General features: G+C 35.3%; 2 protein-coding genes across 2 annotated transcripts; both read right to left on the bottom strand.

Annotated features, from left to right (window-relative positions):
• Positions 1-377: 377 nt before the first annotated feature.
• Positions 378-4,256, bottom strand: LOC132169033 (putative pectinesterase 66). Its single transcript, XM_059580123.2, has 4 exons — positions 4,009-4,256; positions 3,324-3,483; positions 1,667-1,900; positions 378-632 (listed from the first exon to the last, which is right to left on the bottom strand). The coding sequence occupies exons 1-4, from the start codon at positions 4,254-4,256 to the stop codon at positions 378-380; spliced, it is 897 nt and encodes a 298-aa protein (XP_059436106.2).
• A 2,478-nt stretch (positions 4,257-6,734) lies between these two features.
• Positions 6,735-10,192, bottom strand: LOC132171597 (polyubiquitin). Its single transcript, XM_059582962.2, has 2 exons — positions 10,102-10,192; positions 6,735-8,284 (listed from the first exon to the last, which is right to left on the bottom strand). The coding sequence occupies exon 2, from the start codon at positions 8,282-8,284 to the stop codon at positions 6,911-6,913; it is 1,374 nt and encodes a 457-aa protein (XP_059438945.1). The 5' UTR covers positions 10,102-10,192; the 3' UTR covers positions 6,735-6,910.
• Between the last annotated feature and the right edge of the window lie 7,861 nt (positions 10,193-18,053).

Genomic DNA, 18,053 nt, shown 5'->3' with positions numbered 1-18,053 from the left:
AGGGTTATGTATATTGTATACTTTTCCTTTCGATTTTTATAATCAGGCCATTAGGTTCAAGCTAATAGGGGCCAAATTTTTTTCAGCCCCCCCCCCAAAAAAAAAAAAAAAAATGTAACTATGAGTCTATATATACCTAAAGATTATGAAAAGTTAATAATAGGGGAGGGGACCAAATTTAATTTTTAGTCCAAAAAATCTATCTATATATACTTGATGATTATGAAAAGTTAACAATATGAAAGGGGTCATGGCCGCCTCCAAAGTCCGTATTTTGATAGGCGTATTATAGTATATAATATTACTCATGTTGATTATATAAAAAATTAAATAAAAATAAAAAGAGAGAGAAAATTGTTGTTTAGAGTAGTAAAAACTTACTCTTTCCCTTGGTAGTTCCACGCAAACCAACCTTGAGGTGCTACAACTCCATCCAAAATTGTGTGTTGAAATATGACTCTAGAGTAAGGGCCATAGGCTCTCCCTAAGAGAGTTTGACCACTTCCAAAAACCCTACCCCTTCTAAACATAAAGCCAGTAGGTTCATCTGAGGATTCTCTACCCTGTGCTGTTATGTAACCCATATAGCCTTGAGGGAGAAATGTCCCTATTGTTACATTTATCATACAATCCTGCATTCAAAGTGGAGAGCAATTGGTGAACACAATTTTAGCTTACATATTCTAACTTCAAGTAGAGGGGCTAGCTGTTTTCTGGTCCAATCTAAGCATCCATTAGGGTTTGCAATTTCAAAATATTTAATTTTAAAAAGGGAAATGTTAGGTTCTCTCCTAGTATTATCCTCGTGTCCTTCTAGTTTTATGTAGATATTAATTTTTAAAAATCAAGTGAAAAATAAGTGCCACTTTCTTTTTCTTTTTTTTTTAGAAAATAATATTCACCTAAAATTATGAGGACACGAGGAGAACACCAAGAGAGCACCTACCATTTCCCCATTTAAAATTATGTCTTCTTAAAAACTCTCTTTTACCCACTATTTGAAAATACAAATTTTTCTACACTTTTCAAATCACCATCTTTTAAAACGCACTCCCAAATAATATATTTTCTATGATTTGGTTTAAAATTACACTTTTATTAAGCAAAATCATAGTGCCAAATGAGTAAGTTTAGGATTTCCATCCCTTGGAAGGCCCCTGCCCTTCCAAGGGATGGAAGGGCAGAGGCATTTGGTATCTCCTCCAGTTAAGAATTGGGCCTCACAATCACTAGCCAATATGCTTTTCTCTCATGCCTTTCTTCGTTCATGGTTTGATATTCTAGTGTCCTAGGCGTAAAGGAACCACACCAATCCATCCCGAACTTGGTGGTTAAACTCTACTATGGTGACGATACTGTAGGGGAGATCCTACGGAAAAATAGCTCGACGCCAGGATGATAAAATAAAAAGCTTAACACTTCTCATTCTTATTACTTTTCAATATGAAAAAGAAAAAAGAAAAAAATGAAAAATAAAAAGGTCGTCTTATTCAAAACCCCAATTATGAAACCCCTTCTCTCCTACTTCACGCCTATATATATATATTAGCGTTATCGTTTCTTTGATATTAATATTTTCCAAGAGTTTGTGCATCTCTTGCTAATAAAAAGTGAACGTAATATATTTAGTATTAAGAAGTTTAATAAATAATTGGTCACTAATTACCTCATAAATGGATTGACCGTTGCCCCAAATAAAATCTACGCCCCCTTCAATGTAGCAATTTTTGAAGTAATGGCGACCGCTAACATCCCACAGTGTATCTTGAAATCCCATGAAACCACATTCATTAAAGGAGGATTTATCACCATAAATTCTGGCCGCCAATGCCCGTTTTACATCCCCTGCTGCCATTTCTCCTTTGTACAAATTCGGAGCTGCTTCCAGGTTATAGGAGTTCTGCATACCAACAAAATATTCAAGTTTTTTTTCAAGTTGATAACTGTGTTGTTTCATCTAGGGCCAGTAATTTTTGATATGACCCACAACCCCGACATGAACCCAACACGAAATTAGAGGGTTGGGGTTGAAGAATCTAACCCTTTTAATTAAATGGGTCGGGTTTAATTAAGATTGACCTATATAGCCTTATTATACATATGCTTTAAAATAACTCAAACTCAATATACAACATAATAACAGGTAATTTTTGGCATGAGAACCTAATATAAAATTAAAAAGTTAGGCTGAGGGGTTTGACCCGTTTAATTAAATGAGTCGGGTTAGAACTGGCCTATATATATAGTTTTGTACACATACTTCAACACGACCCGAACTCAACACGTGAACACGAATTTTCACCCCTAATTTCATTCATGCATGAGTTTCTGCTGCATTAGAGGTCAACGGATAATATAAGTGAGCTAGATTTATAACGTGTATGTTATTCAAATAAAAATGAAAATTTTATTTTAAAATATGACAATCTCATAGTTTTTAGGAATTCAAATTTGGGCAAGGAAGGGATAGATTTTAGCAGGGAATGAGATGTTAGAATCTAATTAAGGATGCTTTTCTTTACCGGATGGGGGGGGAGGGGAAGCCAAGTGTCCGGAATTGAAGAATCGAAATCAACAAAATTAATTGCCAAATATAAACGTTATAATTTATTGTGATCATTATTATAGTGATTAGAGGAGTTACAAAAATAATATGCATGGCCAATTGATTATGGATAGTAGATTTTGAAGGCTTTCAGTATATGTAATTTATTTTAAATTTAAAAAGAACATAAATTATTATCAAGATATCTATACACACTTACTATATAAATGTAGTAAATAATAAATATTTTTATAGACAAAGGCATGGGAAAAAAGGAGGAAGACGACAGACCCACCTAGTTTGAAAGGCTCAACAAGCTAGCTAGGGTAGATAATTTTGACACGATTTGTAAACTCAACATGAATACAATACGAAATTAGTAGGTTAGAGTTAAAAATTTTGAATCGTTTAATTAAATAAATCAATTATAGTTGATTTATTTATATAGTCTTATACTTATACCATGATACAACTCAAACTTGAAGCGTGAATACAAATAGCCACTCTTAAAAACAAGCTTGTTCACTTGTTTGTATAGACTTTTGAGCAGAAAAAGTTATGTCAATCACATTGCCACCTATTTCACACTATGCCGACTCATCGAGAGGATTTTACACCGTATAAACAAGCTCAGTGAACGAAGATAGGAGTGATAATGTAATTTTGGAGCCTTATATATATATATAGTGCTTTTTTTACCATGCATGGTGTGGCCAAGAAAAAGAAAAAGAAAAATAAAAATATATGAAAACAAAACAAAAAAGAAAAAACAAATTACCTCGAAGGTAATCCCTTTGACAACAACGTTATCTGGGGACGACGTAAACGTAGCACTCTCATCTGTTTGTCCATGACCATCATATGTAATAGTCGTCAGATGCCGCCCTTCTCCTTCCAGAAATATACATTGCTTCTCCTCTGGAATGCTTACCTTCTCTCTGCACGTAAATAAAAACTAAATTTCAATACTAATTAAAAAAAATAAATAAATCATTAAACAGTACGTAATAACCCTAAGGGTTAGCTCAAGTGAAAAAACAGTTCATTCTGTTGTTTTTTTATTATTATTTTTTATTATTCTATGTGAAGAGAGGAGAAAGGAAATTACAAGAAAATAAACAACAAAAGCGACAGATTTCTTAAGAACAGTCGGTCCATCAAGCGAACCGATCGATATGACTAATGAAAGCTCTTAAATATGGCAATGTTTCGTAAATGAAACAAAACTCAAAAGGGTTACCAACAAAATCATCACGTTTAAGATTTGACCATTTTTAGTGCAAATACAAAAACCCAAGTCCTACCACACCCGTGTGGAGGAAGTGCTTTACACTCATATATGTGTCCTGAAAATCTAGTCGAGACGAAACCTAAGCACCCCCGTATATCCAAAAAAAAAAAAAAAAACATGGTAATTAGTAATCATTTACTAAGGTTGATGATAATTGTAGGGCAAATCTTACTTGTATATGCCCGAAAAAATAACAACTTTAACCCATTGATCATTGTTGGGAGGAATGGAATCAATGGCGGCTTGTACGGTGTTAAATATTCCGGGGCCAGGCTTGCCGGACTTGTTGACAGTAATGGTGTATGCAACTTTCGAAGCACCATTTCCGTGTCTGCAGTCTATAGCCGTCGAAACCTTACCGCTAACGGTGGTAAGCAATATGATGAGAATGAAAATAGAGGGGGGAAGAAGAAGCTGCATATTGGTAATTGTCTGGGAGAGAAGATGCTAAAAAACCATTATTTATTTATTTATATCTACTTTTTGTGTGTTTTTTACTTCTTCGTGGGGTGAATCTTGAGTAAGATTCCGTTACAGATTTTTTTCACTTTTTTTTTTTTGGCCTTGTTAGGACAAAGATATCACAATATTCTAGCAAGTATTGAAGGAAGCTATCTATAGATTTTCTTTTTCTTTTTCTTTTTCTTTTTCCTCTTTTGTCCAATCAAAATTACTATATCAGTGAAATTCTACATGCAGATCGATTTTTTGTTTTCGTTCCTTTTATTTTGGCCATAAAAAATGAGGCCTAAATCATATATCAAGTCGATTAATGTCCTTAGGGTTTGTTTGGGATTGCAGTTTTAATAAGTGCGATTTTAAAATTTTTGTTTTTAAAATCGTTGCTTTTTAAAATCGTAAAGGCGTTTGGTAAAAGATGTTAAAAGTATTTTTTTTATCAAATATTTGTTATGCGAAATTGTGATTTAATTTAAATTCGGGCTTTTTTAAATAAGCACCCTTAAACTGCTTATAGAAATCGCAAATTTTTTTTCCTATTTTAAATTAAATACTTTTTAAATTACATGTCAAATGTCTTACGTTTTGCTATATCTTTTAAAAATACAGATTATTCTTATAAAATCGCAATCCCAAATAAACCCTTAATAAGAATCAGGTTTTTTTTTTTTCAATCTCTATTAATGCTAATAGTCCATATATGGTATTTAAGCGAGTCCAAAGCAAGAAGCTGTCTTTAGATATTCTAACAATCCTTAAATATTCTTTTCTAGTAACAACTTTTTCATATAAAGCTCCTTCAAGCGTTCTGATATATGACAAACAATCAAGCATATGCTTTCAAACTAATAGCCTCCTAGGCTCCTGTTGCTCGGAGCCTTTTATTTGGGCCAAATGATCAAGTTAAAATCACAAGTCTCGACTGAATCACGGAAGCTAATATGCCAGTGCAACAGTTGCTTAAAAAACACTAAGACGCACAAAATAGCTATCATCTAGTTTTAATTCAGTGACATGCCTGGCCACATCTGTACTTAATTATTGGACGCTCCAGATAAGGAAATGACATGCTACCATTTCATGTACGATCACGTAACTATTCTTTCCACACACTCTTAACTATCTTCCTTAAAACTATTTTTTTTAAAAAAAATTACTAACTTAAATATCAGATAGTTTTCATGTCAATAACTTCTGTAAACTTTCAACTATTTTACTCCTTGCAGGCATCAATTGCAAAAGTCAAACAGTGCGATCAACTGCATTATCACAATCAAACAAGAATACCATGACACTATAATGTGCATTTGAAGTAATATCATGTGTCAACATATATATGCAAATTATGATTTGGTGCTCAACAAGAAGGGCCATGACCTACTTTTCTTTTCACAAAAAAAAAAAAAAAAAAAAGAAAAGAAAAAAAAAAGCATATAAGGTAAACGGCACAAATTAATTTATTTTTTCCCTTGTTCTATCACAAATCCAATGTAATTTTAAAGTCACCTTAGTTTTAGAATGGCACAATAAAAACATAAAAAAGACTTTTACCATTACTTGTGGGTTAAAGGTGTCTTTGTAAAAGGGCGTCAATTTGACGAAGTTAAATATAATTTCCCCTTAAAAATGCTATCCAAGATGGGTTTCCATTTAACCTGAGTGGGTTGGATTGTTGAATGCATAACCACGTCCATATATATACTCCATTCTAATAAATGGTACCTTACGGCCTTCTTGCAGATTGACGCAAGAAAATCCCTTCACTTCCTTTTGTAGAAGACCTAATTATGTTTGGTAGCCGACACTTTTAGGTCAAGGCTTGATTTGTATGCCCCTTGGTCATAGTAATATTTATTTATTTTTTATTTTATGTTCACACAAGAGGAGAGAAAGGAGATTCAAAAGTTCAAAACTACAAACCCTTAATTCATTTTTTGTAAAAATACGAAAACCAAGCCATGCATTCAAACCTAAATACCCTGGTTTTGAGGATATTATTCATAAAAGGGTGGAAAGCAAATTATCCAAGCTGGTTGTACCACAATGGTTAACTCAGTAGCCTGTGCACTCCCTATATATATACCATGACCAGTTGACCACTTTCCTCCCCAATCCATTCTATTACAAATTGGATGTCATGTTTTAAAAGTTTCTGGTGACAAATCAAGGAGCATAATAAATCCTATGTATCGAAGCGGTTTGGGTATTCAAAAGATATGGATCAAGTAACATACCATCAAAAACAAAAGCATAGCTACGACATGAATAACGACAATAGCTCAAGCAGCAATATTACTTCGGCTGAAAACATACAAAATTTACCATTTTCTAAACAAAAACACCTGCCATATCATTTATTCTGAAAGAGAATGGAAATCCTACCACATGAATCGCATTGCAACAAGCACAAACATGAACATGAATACCACAAGATGAACAAAAAAGGAACTTCAAGAGCAGGGCATACTTCATTTCAAATAAACTGCAACAAGACCTCTCCGGGCCAATTCACAAACCTTAACATATAGAGTTTAGAACATATTCAGAGCCATTAAACCATGTCCAGCAAAAACAAGCCATGACCATGGAACTACTAAACACAACACAATCTGGCCTCAGAAACCACCACGGAGGCGAAGGACAAGATGCAGGGTTGACTCCTTTTGGATATTATAATCCGCAAGAGTCCGCCCATCCTCCAACTGCTTACCGGCAAAAATCAGCCTCTGCTGGTCAGGAGGAATGCCTTCTTTGTCCTGAATCTTAGCTTTCACATTGTCAATGGTGTCTGAGCTTTCCACCTCCAAAGTTATGGTTTTACCAGTCAATGTCTTCACGAAAATCTGCATCCCACCACGCAGACGCAGCACCAAGTGCAGAGTTGACTCCTTTTGGATATTGTAGTCTGCCAGAGTCCTCCCATCTTCGAGCTGCTTTCCCGCAAAAATCAGCCTTTGCTGGTCTGGAGGAATACCCTCCTTGTCTTGGATCTTTGCCTTCACATTATCAATTGTGTCTGAGCTTTCCACTTCCAGAGTGATGGTTTTCCCTGTCAAGGTCTTCACAAAAATTTGCATACCACCGCGAAGCCGAAGCACCAAGTGGAGGGTCGACTCCTTTTGGATATTATAATCAGCCAGAGTGCGCCCATCTTCCAACTGCTTGCCTGCAAATATCAGCCTTTGCTGGTCTGGTGGGATCCCCTCTTTATCTTGGATCTTTGCCTTGACATTATCAATGGTATCTGAACTTTCAACTTCCAAGGTTATAGTTTTTCCAGTCAAGGTCTTGACAAAAATCTGCATTCCACCACGGAGACGAAGCACCAAATGGAGGGTGGATTCCTTTTGGATGTTATAGTCTGCAAGGGTTCGACCATCCTCTAGCTGCTTACCTGCAAAGATCAATCTTTGCTGGTCTGGTGGGATACCCTCTTTATCTTGAATTTTTGCTTTGACATTATCAATAGTATCCGAGCTTTCGACCTCCAATGTGATTGTTTTGCCTGTCAGTGTCTTAACAAAAATCTGCATTCCACCACGAAGTCGAAGCACCAAGTGGAGGGTTGACTCTTTTTGGATGTTGTAGTCTGCAAGGGTACGACCATCTTCAAGCTGCTTGCCTGCAAAGATCAACCTTTGCTGGTCTGGTGGGATACCCTCTTTGTCCTGGATCTTTGCTTTAACGTTATCAATCGTATCAGAGCTTTCCACCTCCAACGTGATGGTTTTCCCAGTCAGGGTCTTAACAAAAATCTGCATCCCACCACGAAGACGAAGCACCAAGTGGAGGGTGGACTCCTTTTGGATATTGTAGTCGGCAAGAGTTCGACCATCTTCCAGTTGTTTCCCAGCAAAAATGAGCCTTTGCTGGTCTGGTGGAATTCCCTCCTTGTCCTGAATTTTGGCTTTCACATTGTCGACAGTATCAGAGCTTTCAACCTCAAGGGTTATGGTCTTTCCGGTGAGAGTTTTCACAAAGATCTGCATCTGTTGGATTAGAAAGAGGCGCATATTAGAATAATTACAACTAAAACCAATATATGACATACTAAAAAAGTTCCCTTTTTGTTTTTTGGACTTCTTTTTTTTAAAAAAAAAAATCTATAGATAGATAAATTCCTTATTTCGTGCTATAAGGCACAAGACAAAGGAGTGAAATCAAAGTGTAAATATTTACACACATCTTCTTAATCAGATCCTACAACTGCAACAATATAGCAAAACGCCCATCTGTTTAAATTAGATGAAAAATTCCCCAGAAAAGCATAATTTTTCACCTTGTAAGACTCAAGAAAAGTCAAAATTATGTCTATGTACAGAATTTATAATTAATCTCAAATAAATACATATAATCATCAAATCAATTAAACATCAAAAAACCATACAAGTATCAAATTATCATCCATTTATCATAACTGATAATCAGAAATTCCAACTACCCAAAAAAAGTAGTAGTCGCTTTCATGGTGTTAGGCTCACACGAGTTGGGTTTATGATAGTTGAGTTTTTGAACTAGTACAAACCGACATGTCAATGAACGGATTGATCTTCCAAAAGCACAATTAAGTCAGCCATCCTATCAACCCCAAAGGAGACCATCTCAAACCAATATCCTTCATTGGTCATGACTGTTCGTAAGTCGTATTTACTAGATCCAACACAAGCAACATTATCCAAATGCAAGGATGTGAAGTAAGAAGTGAAGCCAGTAGAAAAAACTCCACCGATAACTATCAACTTGATAGCAAAAGCCAGGCACATTCAAAAAGGATTCTGTCTCAGGTAGTAGCCAAAGTCATTCAAAAACCATTCCCGGCCTACATTACAATATCGAGATACTTGCACAATAGTGTCCTCGCTGAATATTAGACCCGACTTAGACAAAGAAAATTTAATGAACGCAAACATTGAGAGATGATTTCTCTATTAATTCCTTATCACTCGCTATTAATGACCACAAGAATTTAATGTGTATTTTAAATGTTTATAAACACTTGGCACTATTTTAAATAGGTTAGAGGAAATATCCTCCAGATTTGGAGGAAATTTCTGTCCATACTGCATTCTAAAACACACTTTTTTAAGTTCTTTCCTAAAAAGATTTTTAAATCGCTATTTATTAGTCACACTTTTTAAAACCACAAACTCAAACCGACCCAAAGTCTCCAACAAATGGCATCCTTGTGGGCAGCACAACCAAGAACTTGTAAAGAATTCAAAAGAGAGCATCCAATGAATCCATACAAGGATTCAGCAACAATTTCATGGACCGGCGATCAATTTTACAATTCATTTAAAAGTATGCATCTCGTCTTTGACAAATTTATACTTTTCTGTACTCAAGTTTACAACCATTTCAATTTTTTTTTTTTTTTTTTGATAAGTTTAAAAAATAGGGTTACAGATCCACCCCGAAGGAAAGTTTTCAAACATTTCATGGTCAAAATTACACAAGATGAAGATAATTTGCTCTTATCCAAAACCACCATGAAAGTGAGATCAAAAAAAGTCATGATGGATCATAACAATTGCGTAAAATTTATTTACCCATCAGAAGAATCGACAAACCCATCTAGATCTTGAAAGTACATTTAAAATCCATTGCATAATCAAAACAGTATACGCTATATAAGAAACTATAATAAAAAAGAAAAAAAAATTTCACAATCAGATAATTTTAAACAGACAGATTCCAAGATAAGTAAATCAGAATAACATAATTTTTATTCAAAAGCTGAATTAAAAATCTGAATAACTCTAATCACAAGCTGGAATTAGAGAATATAAAGAGAATAGTAAAATACCTTGAGGGGAAGAGAGAGAGATTCAGAGAGAGCTTCGAAGAATTGCTGGGGGCAAGTTCGCGAATTTCTTATCGGATAGATGAGAAACAAGGGTTAGGGAGGTGGTATATTTATAATCGACATTGCCGACTTAATTACGAAATTGGTCAAAGAGCTGACTAATGGGCAAGTGCCACGTTTCAATGATGGTTGTCATTCACTCTAATTAACCGCCTAGATTCGTCCTGATCTTTCCAGGCTTTTCTCTTCTTCTTTTTTCTTTTTTTCTTTTTTTTTAATGCAATTAAAAAAAATAAAAAATAAAAAATAAAAAGGAAAATCAAGTCATAACCTCTTCTGATTTTGGTTGATTTGATTTCAAAATTTTTTTAGTTTTTTATTTGTTAGATTTGAGACCCAATTTTAGAAGATCATTCTTCTATCAACCTCCTTTCGGTCAAATTGATAATAAAAATATATGTGAACGTGTAATTACACATTTTAAAAAAATTAAAAATTAAAAATTAAAACAGAAAGAAAACCGTGATGAACAAGTAGTAGAAATTTTAGGTGAATCAATTTTATTGCAATTTACAAGATGATGCAAAAGCGGTCGTTGATAAAAAAAAAAAACAAAAGATTAAAAAATAATATTTAATAAAATAAAGAATGAAATAAAGAATCTGTTGGAGTTGGTATTAAAAAATGAATAGCTAAAATAGAGAATTGTGCTTTTTGACTAGGTAAAATACCTCTTACTGCTGGAGATGCTCTTACAAGTCTCTAAGGAGTAGCTCAATCGATTACAGATCACGCCTTATGAAACAGAGATTACTAGTTTAAATTTTTTTTCCTCCCTCTTGTGTGGACATGTCCAAAAAAAAAAAAAAAAAAAAAAAAAAACCCTACTTCCTTACAAAAGGATAAGCTCACGGCCACCATTTTATAATAGATCAAAAGGCTACTTCTTAATAGAAGAGGTAGCTCACACAACCTCCTAATAGCACTCACACTGGCTTATGCATTCTCTTATTTTATCTACAATAAATTGTTGGGAAATTAACCCCCGTATCTTCTCGGGATAAAGTAACGGGCCGGGAAGGAAAGACCTTCGTAGCCTTTCCTGGGTTCATAGAAGCCCAACCCACGAAGAAGAAGAGGAAAGACCGAGGCTGTTATTTCCCGAGGTTACTAAACTCAGCCCGATGCTAAGAATCACCCGGGCATCCCCTTGTCCACGTCTGATCCTTATAACGAACTAGTCCCTCGATTTTTGGTAGTTGACTCTGTGTTCTTTAAGGATTCCTCTCATAATTATCCAGTATAATCAGGGAAAGAAACAGAGTATAGAACTACGACTTCCAATCCAACTCAAGCTCTGAAAATTGAATGAAGGTAGAAAATCAAGTTCCAATAGGACACCACTAATCAACCTAGGCCAAGCGCTAGGTTTGAAATATTGAGAGCATATACATACTTTTCTCAGAAGAATTGACTTGAGCGTCGAAGGGAGATCTCGTTCAAACAGGCGCTCTCTCTTCGTCTTGTTTGTTTATTCTTTTAGGTCCGATCTCGAAAGGCGTATTCACACCGTACTTGTACCAGCATAGATAATAATATTTGTAAAACACCACCACATTGGATTATGTAAATTTTATATAAAATACATTTTTGGACATGTGTAGCGGATACTATTCACACATGGATATGACTTTTTTAATATATCTCTCTCCCGCTCTCTTTTCCCAAAATTCTTCCCACCTTTTACATGGGTTTTTTTAATATATTTTTCTCATGTTCACATAATTTGTATAGAAGTATTTAAAATTGATTAGCTAAACTAGATAAAGTAGGTTTTAGTATCTATTTTGCATATAAATTTGCATAAACTATTGTGAATGCTCAAAGATGGTGGTGGCAGCGAGTCGCATGCTTCTTTTTTTTTTTTCTTTTTCTTTTTAGGTTTTTCTATTTATTTATGCTATCTATTTAACAAACAAATTGATGGAGGTCTCGAATTTATAATAAGTCCAATCTTAGGTCACAAATCTATAAAATTAAAAATCAAGATCTTAAAGTTAAAATGACAAAATGCACAACAGGCTCCTAACCTTATTTTCCTTTTTTATCGTTAACATTATGTTTATTGTGAGTTATTTCCCATTGTTTATGATTACTTAATTTACTTGAAACTAACTAAAAAACAGGTAAACACTTTTTTGAATAATTATACTTGGGCCTTTATTAAATCACTTCTCGAATTTCATCTTTTAACTAACTTTATTTATTTATTTTTTTGAAACGTACCATACTCATTCATTGATAAAAATCGCGCGCTAAAGCTCTTACAAACAGAGCAAAAAACTCTGAAGTAAATCATAGTCAAAGCTAAAGATACAGTCATCAACAACAGACCAAATCAATCATAACACAGCATCCACTAACCTATGACTAATCATCAGGTTTAAAAATCAGATCTACATCAAACAGACACCATCTAATACATAGGTAGCGCTTATTCATCGGCCTTGAGAGCAAAACCCCCAAGCCGATACTCATCCTCCTCGACCCGAAGGCTAGGATAAAGTTCACATCCACAACCCAAGGGTTTGGACCAGTAATAACGGACAGCAGCCGAGCGCAACAAAGTAGGAGGAGAGAGCCTTATTACAAGCAAAAAGAAAAAACCATACAGGAAAATAAAAGGAATAGTAAAACAAATGCAGGAAAAGAAATTACAGAAAAAAACAACAATACAAGAAAATAAAAGCGAAAAACACACAAAGCAGGTCACGGCAGTTGGAGGAGGCCGATCGCGAGCTGGCTGGAAACCGCCGCGGAAGGTGGCACAAAAAGCTTGGCGCGGGAGGGGCGCGTGAAAAGACCCAACAGCAAGCGGTGAGCGGCAAAGCAGGCGCAGAGAAGATCGGCGGCACACACAAACAAACAGGGAGGGGGAGAGTTTGAGTGAAAACCCCCCAAAAACAGTACCTACTGAGAGAGAATACAAGCACAACAGAACAAAAAACACCAAAGACAGAAACAAGCCCAGCCGGATCGACGGAACCCTTGCAAAAGGTGGGATGAGGGGGAAGCGATGGGGCACCAAGACTAGGGACATCAAGTAAAATACTAGCACCCAAAGCGGAGAGGTTGAGGGGAGGAGGGATGCAGGCAACGGACATCCCTCCTCCCTTGAGGCGGCGGCGACTCTTTGGAGGAGGGGGCTTAGGGTTTCACAGGGCTCTGGAGGGGAGGGAAAAAAATTAACTAACTTTATTTTCTATCTTTATAAAATAGATTTTTCGATCTGCTCATATCCTATTAAAAAAAAAAATAACAGAAAAAGTGTCACAGGTAAACCGCATTAAAATTTTTGGGTTAAATATTTTATTGGTACTTGAGTTTGCATTTTTTGTTTTTTTTCACCTATGGTTTAAATCTTACCATAAATGATACCTGACTTATTTGAAAAGATCAACTTAATACCTTTATTAAGTTTCGTTAGCCCAAACTAATGGAATGACATATGTCTTAAAAAAAATAATATTAATTAAAAAACTAAAACCTAATAAAAAAATTAAAAATTTATGGGGTGGCCATTTTGGCCATTTGGGGTGGGAAGGCCGATATGGGGTTGGCTAAGACACCCCCAAGGCCGGTCTGGAAGTGGCCAAACCACCCTCAAGGCCTTGAGGGTGGGGAGCCACCCCCTACGGCTGGCTAGACGTGGCCGAAGCCACCCCATGGCTAAAATGGGGTGGCCGAGCCACCCAATAAATTTTCAATCTTTTTTTTAGATTTTAGTTTTTTAATTATTTTTAATTTTTAGGGCATGTGGTATTTCTATGCGATGACACGTGTGACGAAACTTAACAAATGTACTATGTTAAGTTAGTCTTTTTCCGTAAGCCAGATATTATTTATGATAAAATTTAAATCAAATGTAAAAAATAAATAAAAATGTGGAAACCAATTACTTCTTTGGACTCTTTCAAGCCCGGAGTGCGGTAGTTTTTCTGAAAGTATGTTAAGACTCTTTCAACACCCTTAGAGTCAAATAGACGTGCATGTCAGTTGTAATGCACGAAATTCGTAATAGTTAATCGTTTGTCACTACATATTGAAAAGTTGTAATTTTTCATATGCACTCCTTAAAAAAAAAAATCTATAAATAGGGATTTATCTATTACAAATTTAAGAACTTTATTTCTTTTATTCTCTCAAGTCAAATACACAATTTTGTAAAAAAATTCTGAAAAAGAAACTTCAGTATTGTTGAACCAAACGTACAATTTTAAACTAAGCAAGAAGTTTCTTATCGTAAAGAAACTTCTTCCATAAGTCAGGTACCATTTGTAATATGATTTGAACTATAGCTAAATTGTACTTTCTTTTCTTTTTTCTTTTTCTTTTTTTTTTTTTTTTTTTTTTTTGAGTTGAAACAGTAGTCTTTTATAAATCAAGTGGTACTTATAAAAAAAAAATAATAATAAATCAAGTGGAAACTTCTTGCTTAGCAAGCACAATACCATGAATAAAATTAGGACATTCCCCCACCCAAACCTCGTCTAGCAATCAGGTAATGGAAGTCTTTGTCATAAGATGGGCCGCTTCATTAGCCTCTCTTTTGGTATGCTTAATAGACCATGAGGGGGAAACAAGTTCTTGCTCAGCAAGTACAATACTATGAATAAAACTAGGACCTTCTCCTACCCAAACCTCATCTAGCAGTCGGGTAATGGAAGTCTTTGCCATAAGATGGGCCGCTTCATTAGCCTCCCTTTTGGTTTGCTTAACAGACCATAAGGGGAAACTATGTAAATGAACTTTGGTATCCTCAATCATCTGGCCATATCGACTCCAGTAAGGGCTATCTTGTCTCAAAGCATTTACAATTTCTAATGCATCTCCTTCGAAGATCACTCGTTGGAAGTCCAAATTGCTACAAAAGGCTACAACCTTCCATGTTGACACAGCTTCTGCTACAACAGGATCTGTTATAAAAGGAACAATGGTAGCCATGCAAGCCATTACAGTACCCACCTCATCCTGCACGACTACACCCACGCCCATTCTTTTGTTCGGACAATCCAAAGCAGCATCCCAATTGATTTTCACCACCCCTTCCAGAGGACATTTCCATCTTTGCCGTTCTTGTACCTAAGTTCCAACATTACCCACTTTCGGCTCTTGGTTAGACTGGACAAAAGCTTCCACAACTTCCTTTGCATCTAGTGCCACCTGTGCCAGGGGGACAAAAATTCCCTCCATGTACAACAGAGTTTCCGCGAAGCCATATTCTACAAGCCACAGTAACCGCCACCTCCGGTACAAAAATTAATGAATTGTACTTCGGTTACTAAACATTAACTATAAAACTTCATTAACAAGATCTTAGGGAGTAATTCATTTTATTTTTTTTTAACCAAAAAAAAAGATAAAAGGAGGGACTTAGGAGTGTACAAATAGTTGCGGTTAGCGGTTATTGGTTAAAACCGCTAACTGCAACCGCCTAGGGTGGTTATTGTTGGATTTTAATAACCGCAATAGCTACGTTTTTGCAATTAGCGGTTATTTTATAACCAGCAATTAACAGTTACTAAAACCAATAACCAGTTGATAACCGCTTTTTATGTATGGACTTTTGATAGTGTTTTAGGCCTTTATTCTTCCTTATTTTTGGGCTTATTTTAAATAATTTTGATTTTTTTTAATAATATTGTTATATATATATATAAGCATACACGCTTGTTAGAACACTTGATTTAACTTTACGAGCATCTCTAGCAGTATTAGGTATTTTTCCTAGTGAAAAAACACTATTCTCTATTTTACCTACTCATTTTTCTATGCAAACTCCAATAACTTCTTTATCACATTCTCTACTTTTATTTAAATATTATTATTTAATCTTTTTGTATTCTTTTTATTTTTTCACTTTTCTCTCTCTCTCTCTCCCTTTGCCTCAACCCAAACACCTCATGGCCAACCTCTGCAATTATCACTTCCCTCTCCTCTCCTCTCCTCTCTCTCCCAGGCTCCCTCCACACCACCACAACCCAAGAAAACTCTTAATTTTGGAGCTTAAACAACGCTGCCATAGAAGAAGGATTTGATACTAAAAGAAAGAAGAATTTGATATGGTCGGCCTATGGTGGATCAAAACCCCATCTGCGACGGTGGGTTCTGGTGCTCATGTTGGGAAATTTTTTGTTTGGATTTCGGATCATTTTAGGTGTGGTTAATTTGAAGCTAGGAGCTGAATTTCAGATCTTTTGTTTGTTTTGGTGCTCATGTTGGGCATGGCTTATGTGCTTTTTCTACAATGGACAGCTCTCTTACTCGCAAACCATATGGAATCGAAAGCTAATGCAACAAACATGAGAAAATCAAAAGCTTGGTCCTGAGGAATTCGGTCAGTCTCATTAGGTGTAGGTAAGGAACAATGATTTGATACTAGAAGGAAATATGAGAGGATTGGTTATTGGGTGGGTTTGTCTAGAAAACCAAGAATGCCTCGGTGAGGAAGAGGAAGAGGAAGAGGGAGAGGGAGAGAGAAGAGAGAGAAAACAGATTAAAAACCATCAACATAGTGCTACATTAAATAGCTTAATATTGCTATTACTGTAGCAAAAAAGTTAGTTTAGCCCTTCTGGAGCTAATCTATTGGAGCTGAAAAAAGAAGAATAATAGCTAAATATAGCTAATATTACTTTTTTACCTAATCTGCTGAAGATAAATAGCATCTTAAGGCTCGAAATTGTGTGTAATATATATACAACATGCACTAGGGCAGGTCTTCTTTCATTTGGTCTAGCCTGTTTTTTCTTCGTTGGCAAAGTGATAAACTAGGTTGAGGTGAAGTATTATAACAAACAAGTATAAGAAGATGAAAGCTTGAAAGAAAATTGCAGTAGAAAATTAAATAGCAGTATGCACAGTACATGTAGAGGGTGATTTGCGTAAAACATTACAAATCCAACATTTCTTATCCAACTTTCAGAAAGCCAAATCCAAATACAAATCTAAAATCAATCCAAAAAATATTATATATATATATATATTCGAATGAATAAATAAATATATATTATTATATAGAGGAAAGTCCAAAGACCCCTTCAAACTACCATCTTATTAACAATGTTCTCTGCATACTTTCAATTGTGACAATGTCCCCCCAAACTACCAAAAATTGTCTATGTTTCCTCCAACAACAGAACTACCGTTGGTAAAATAAAAACAAAAAGGGAAAATTACACTTTACCCCTCCAAAGTTTGGGGCGATTTTCAATTCGACCTCCAATGTTTCAATTTTTGCAGTGCACTCCCCCCCCCCCCAAAAAAAAAAAAAAAAAACACTTGCAAATTTTTTCAATTCGACAAATGTTATCCCAAAATTCTCATATTGCTCCTAATTTTTTATTTTTTTTATTTTTATTTTTAAAAAAATTGAGGGTGCAAAAATGGCCAGATGGCCAAACTGGTGGCTACGGCCACCCCGAATTTTTTTTTTTTAAAAAAAAAAAAAATTCTATATAAAAAAATTAGGGGCAATATATAAATTATGGGATAACATTAGTCGAATTGAAAAAAAAAAAAAAAAAATTGCAAGTTTGGGAGGTGCATTGTAAAAATTGAAACATTAGAGGTTGAATTGAAAATCGCCCCAAACTGTGGGGAGGTAAAGTGTACTTTTCCCAAACAAAAAATACTAAAACTTCTAAAAAAACCTAAAACTAAAAAATATATATATTAATAGGGGTGTAAACGAGCCGAGCTTGAGCGGGTAGTGCTTGTCCAAGCTTGGCTTGTTGAATTTTTTGTCGAGCTCAAGCTTGACACAAGCCCCATTTCATGTCCAAGCTTGGCTCGCCAGGGTGGGTACCGTGCTCGAGCTCAAAATTAGAAATTTATGTTGAGCTCGGCTTGCATCGGATTATTTAAATTTTGTATTTAAGTATAACAAAAAA

This window comes from Corylus avellana, chromosome 1, assembly GCF_965113065.1.
Source record: "Corylus avellana chromosome 1, dhCorAvel1.hap1.2, whole genome shotgun sequence".
NCBI classification, from domain to species: Eukaryota; Viridiplantae; Streptophyta; class Magnoliopsida; order Fagales; family Betulaceae; genus Corylus; species Corylus avellana.
This window is presented reverse-complemented; position numbering and strand designations above follow the sequence as displayed.

Bases quoted from the DNA above. Each gene is read 5' to 3' on its own strand.
- LOC132169033 (XM_059580123.2), bottom strand. From the start codon at position 4,256: ATGCAGCTTCTTCTTCCCCCCTCTATTTTCATTCTCATCATATTGCTT. The intron at 1,901-3,323 runs GTAATTTGTTTT...GTTGGTATGCAG, and splicing joins TCAAAGGGATTACCTTCGAG to AACTCCTATAACCTGGAAGC. The intron at 633-1,666 runs GTAATTAGTGAC...CTTTGAATGCAG, and splicing joins ACGGTCAATCCATTTATGAG to GATTGTATGATAAATGTAAC.
- LOC132171597 (XM_059582962.2), bottom strand. From the start codon at position 8,284: ATGCAGATCTTTGTGAAAACTCTCACCGGAAAGACCATAACCCTTGAG.